The 4,543-nt window shown below is 59.2% G+C and overlaps 1 protein-coding gene across 1 annotated transcript; it reads left to right on the forward strand.

Annotated features, from left to right (window-relative positions):
* Positions 1–1,139: 1,139 nt before the first annotated feature.
* LOC123121721 (heat stress transcription factor B-4c) lies at positions 1,140–2,960 on the forward strand. Its single transcript, XM_044541743.1, has 2 exons — positions 1,140–1,648; positions 1,768–2,960. Exons 1-2 carry the CDS (start codon positions 1,394–1,396, stop codon positions 2,677–2,679), a joined length of 1,167 nt encoding a protein of 388 aa, XP_044397678.1. The 5' UTR covers positions 1,140–1,393; the 3' UTR covers positions 2,680–2,960.
* The last annotated feature ends 1,583 nt before the right edge of the window (positions 2,961–4,543 follow it).

A 4,543-nucleotide genomic window follows, 5' to 3' on the forward strand; every position in this document is an offset into this window, starting at 1 on the left:
GGAGCTCCGGCGTAGATTTCTGCCAACTCCTCGGTGCGGCGAGGTTAGGGTGTCTCGCGGTGTGTATGCAACGGCGATATTTGGTGTCTAATTCTTCAGATCGAATCAAGAATTCAACGGCAACGACTGCGGCTCTGGGACGCTGGTCGTTAGGCGCACATGCACGAAGACTTCGCGACTATCATCAACAAGGTCAGACCGGCTCCGGTATGGGAGTGGCGATAGCGGCATGTCGGCGGCTCATTCTGACGGCGGCAATGGTCGTTTGATGGTCCATGAACCTTGATGTAATTTTTATTATGCATGAGGTGTTTTGTACTTCCCATGGATCAATACAATAGATCTGATCTTTTCGAAGAAAGAAAACTCCTCCAGGGCGAAGCTTGTAATTTCTTTTTCTCCTCCGCAACGAAGGACAGGTCGCACAGAAAATCTCAACTCAACAGTAATAGGCTAATAGCAAAATAGAGAAACCCCGCGCTTGGGACGTGCGACAGCACGTGATGTGCACCGGTTAGGCCACATGGGACTTGGAACAGTGATCTGACCCATCCATCCATCCAAAGGAGCCTATGTGCCCGTTCGTACCCTGCTGCTAGAAGAGGTCACGTGCGATGGCGGAAATCCAATTACGTATCATTTTTCTGCGGCATATACTGTGTGGCATTGACCGGCCAATAGGAATGGCCGGCACTGCTTCCATTTTCCTCTCGTCTCTCTGCAACGAGAAAAGAAAAGAGCGATCAGATTTGAGATGCTTCCAAGACTGTCGCAGCGCTTGTCTGCCCGGCGCGAGTATACATGGTAGTATTTTCCCGAACCTGGAAAAGAAATCGATCCAACATCAGACTCAGTGTCTGTGTGACGAGCATTTGATTTTCGACGGAAAAAGGGTCGGGTGTAAAGGAAATATTTTGGGATCGAAAGGGTTGAAAGAGGCCTCAAAACGGAGTTTGGTTTGGGGGTGCAGGCAGTGGCGGACGTGTCACGGGTCTACCTTGAAAGTTGAATCTCGAGACGGAACTCCCGATCCCTCCCTCCGAAACGAAACACCCAGACAGACAGACATACAGACGCAGCGACGACACATATTCCCTCCCACCACCCCCACCGCCCACTCCTCCCCCAGCCACCGCGCACGCTCCCCGAGGCAGACCCACTCGCCCGCCTGCCTTCCTTCTTCCTTCGCCCACTCCCTTCCTCCGTATTCACCACCACCCTGGTAGTTAAAACCAGAGCCACCACCTCAAACTCACTCGACACCCCGAGTTAAAACCCCGAGCCGAGCTTCCCTAGTGGAGTGGTTTAGAAACCTCCGCCGACACTTCCTCCAACTGTTTCAGTGCAGTAGATCCTCTAGCGTCCGGCGGGGGGGTGAGCAGGAGCGCGAGCGATGGAGCGGTGCGGGAGCTGGTCCGAGTCCGACGCCGCGGCGCAGGCGGCCGCGCAGAAGGCCGTGCCGGCGCCGTTCCTGACCAAGACGTACCAGCTCGTCGACGACCCGGCCACCGACCACATCGTCTCCTGGGGCGACGACCGGGTCTCCACCTTCGTCGTCTGGCGCCCGCCGGAGTTCGCGCGCGACATCCTCCCCAACTACTTCAAGCACAACAACTTCTCCTCCTTCGTCCGCCAGCTCAACACCTACGTAAGCGCGCGCCAGCCGCCATTTCCGCTTCTGTTTTTTTGGTTCGGTTTGCTCTTTACGATGCATGCATGGAGCGGTGCTGACGGCGTGTGTGGCAATGTCGCAAACTCGCAATGCAGGGGTTCCGGAAGGTCGTGCCGGAGCGGTGGGAGTTCGCCAACGAGTTCTTCCGCAAGGGGGAGAAGCAGCTGCTGTGCGAGATCCACCGCCGGAAGACGTCCGGGTCCACGACGTCGTCGTCCCCGCCGCCCTTCTTCGCGCCCCCGCACTTCCCGCTGTTCCACCCCGGCGTTTCGGTCGCTCACCGCCACCAGCAGTTCATGGGTGAGGATGGGGCAATGGCGGCGCACGCTGGCATGGGCGGCCCCTTCATGCAGCCGCATTGGCGGGAGCAGGGCGCGCCTCGGCTGCTGGCGCTGGGCGGCCCCGCCGCGCCCTCGCCGGGGGTGGAGGGCAACGGCCGCGCGTCCAGCGCGGCGGTGCTGATGGACGAGAACGAGCGGCTGCGGCGCAGCAACACGGCGCTGCTGCAGGAGCTGTCCCACATGCGCAAGCTCTACAACGACATCATCTACTTCGTGCAGAACCACGTGCGCCCCGTGGCGCCCAGCCCGGCCGCGGCCACGTTCCTCCAGGGCCTCGGCAATGGCATGCAGCCGCGCAAGATGCCGCCGGCCAGCACCGGCGCCGGGAACGGGCTCAACACCTCCGGCGGGAGCACGACGTCCAGCAGCTCTCTGACCATCGCCGACGAGCTCTCGCCTCCGCCCAACCATCTCTCCGCGGAGAAGAGCGGCGGAGAGGCCGGCAGCAGCAGCGCGGCTCTGTCGGCGCCCACGAAGCTCTTCGGCGTGCACCTCAGCGCCGCCCCGGTGGGAGCAGGGAGCAAGAGACCGCCTTCCCCCGAGGAGGAACTGCCGTCCACGCCCCCTGCCACGAAGGCCCGGCTGGCGCTCGAGAGCGACGACCTGAGCCTGTCCGTGGCGCCGCCGTCGCAGCCTTGCGCCGCCTCGTCTCCAGCTAGGAGTTAGCTAGCTAGATAGCTAGTTAGTGTTAGCTCACTCACCTAGCAAGCAAGCAGGGTAGCATCCGCGTTGCCGCATGCAACCGCGGACCATTTTGCTGTGTTCTAATCCGACCGACGTGTTCCGTTTCCTACTACTGTAGACCAGTTGTTAGTTTGTTGCTCCCTCCTGAAGTTAGCAAGTGCTTAGTTAGGGTTCTTCTGTCTGTATACTCTAATCGCCCAGCACTCAGAGCAAGTGCCATCATGTGCCCGAACTAATCGAAGCCAATCTGGTGTTTTTGTACAGTACTGCTCCAGTAACTAGCTGCTGAACTGTGGCGCCGCTGATGGCAAATCTTTTGTTTGCACGGCAAGTCCGGGAAAGTGCAGCAAGTCAGCAGCAAGCATCCTCGATTTAAAATCGCTTTCTTTGGCTGCCTTTTGCGTGCGCTCGGCGAGTCAAAGATGGGAAAAGGCTGTTGCCTGTTGCATTGCAGCCATTGCAGCAGGCTCGAGCCCATTGGTCACACACACAGGTCGTAGCTCAGCGAGTCTCGCTTGTTTCTGAGACGTAGGTAGAGTACTGCTGTAGAGTAGTACCAGTACGTACGAGCACTAGCTAGTTGTAGCCCTAGGCTGGCGGGCTGGCTGGCTGCTTGACAGGTGAAGATAGAGAGGAGTACGTAGGCTGCGCAATGCATGCCCGGGAAACCCGAGAAGCGGCAGCGTGATGATTAGAGAGGACTGAGCTGGCCGGAGCCTGGAGAAGATCTTGGGAAGTCTAATCGGGAGCCGGAAACGTAGAGGCCGGGCAAGAGATCTTCCTCTGGTTGCTGCTGCCTCGGCTCAGCGAAACCTCATCTCCATCTCTCGGGTGAGGCGAAGGGAGGGGACGTGGCATCGCCGCATCGGGCTCTGTTTCTTCCGCTGCTCGCTTCTGCTGTTTGTTGCTGCGGCGAGGGCAGCAGCAGGGGTGGGGTGGCGGGGAGAGGAGGGACCAGGCCGAGCCAAGGCGGGCGGGGTTCCCACGATATTCCGAGAACCCAAAAGGGAGCTCGTCGTCCGGTCCGGAGGACTCTGACTGCCTTCCGTTCCCTCGGAACGTGATAGTTCTGCCAGATTCCCCCGGTCCGCAGCATGCAGGCGCAGGACCCCACGCTGGTATAGTTCCGCTCCTCCACATGCCCCTTTTCTTCACTAGGTACACGTACCAGCTTACACGCATGCCTGCTGCGACCAGCATGAAAAAAGCCTTTCCGCTGTACCCCCAGCTGCTCCTCTTTATAGCTTACGTTTTCCTTTATCTTATCTTTTTTCCTGGACACTAATAACTGCCACACGTGTGTTGTATCGGGTAGTTGTGCCGCACGCCTCGTGTGGCATGAAGAAGAACCCGCCCGCACGACCGCGTCCGGGCGCGCGCAGGCACAGCCCGCATGTCTGGTGTGTGGCAAAACCGCCCACACGTCCGGGCCAAACGACCGCGCTGCCCGCACGACCCAGCACGCCAGCCGTCCCGGGCTCCTTCCGATCCCCAGTCCGCCCTGCCGCCATTGTCTCGCACCTCTCGATCCCCTACCTCCGTCGCCTTCCTTCTCTGGTTGCCATGGCAACCAGAGCAGATCCCTAGCGCCTTTCCCACCGCTAACCACCCACCCCACCCCCCTACCCCTCCCACCCCAACCCCGCCTTCCCAAGGCGACGAGCTAAAACAGGTGGATCCCCGATCTCCTTCTGTTTCTCGACCTTCTTTTGTCCAGAAATCTGAATTTGCAAAATTTGCCCACGAAGATGGCGACTGGATCCACGCTATCAGGGCAAACACCCCACGAATTTGTGTGTCTTTGCATTTGCCCATCAACATACACCAGATCTGCCATATACTATGC

The sequence above is a fragment of the Triticum aestivum genome, chromosome 5D, assembly GCF_018294505.1.
Source record: "Triticum aestivum cultivar Chinese Spring chromosome 5D, IWGSC CS RefSeq v2.1, whole genome shotgun sequence".
In the NCBI taxonomy this organism is placed as follows: Eukaryota; Viridiplantae; Streptophyta; class Magnoliopsida; order Poales; family Poaceae; genus Triticum; species Triticum aestivum.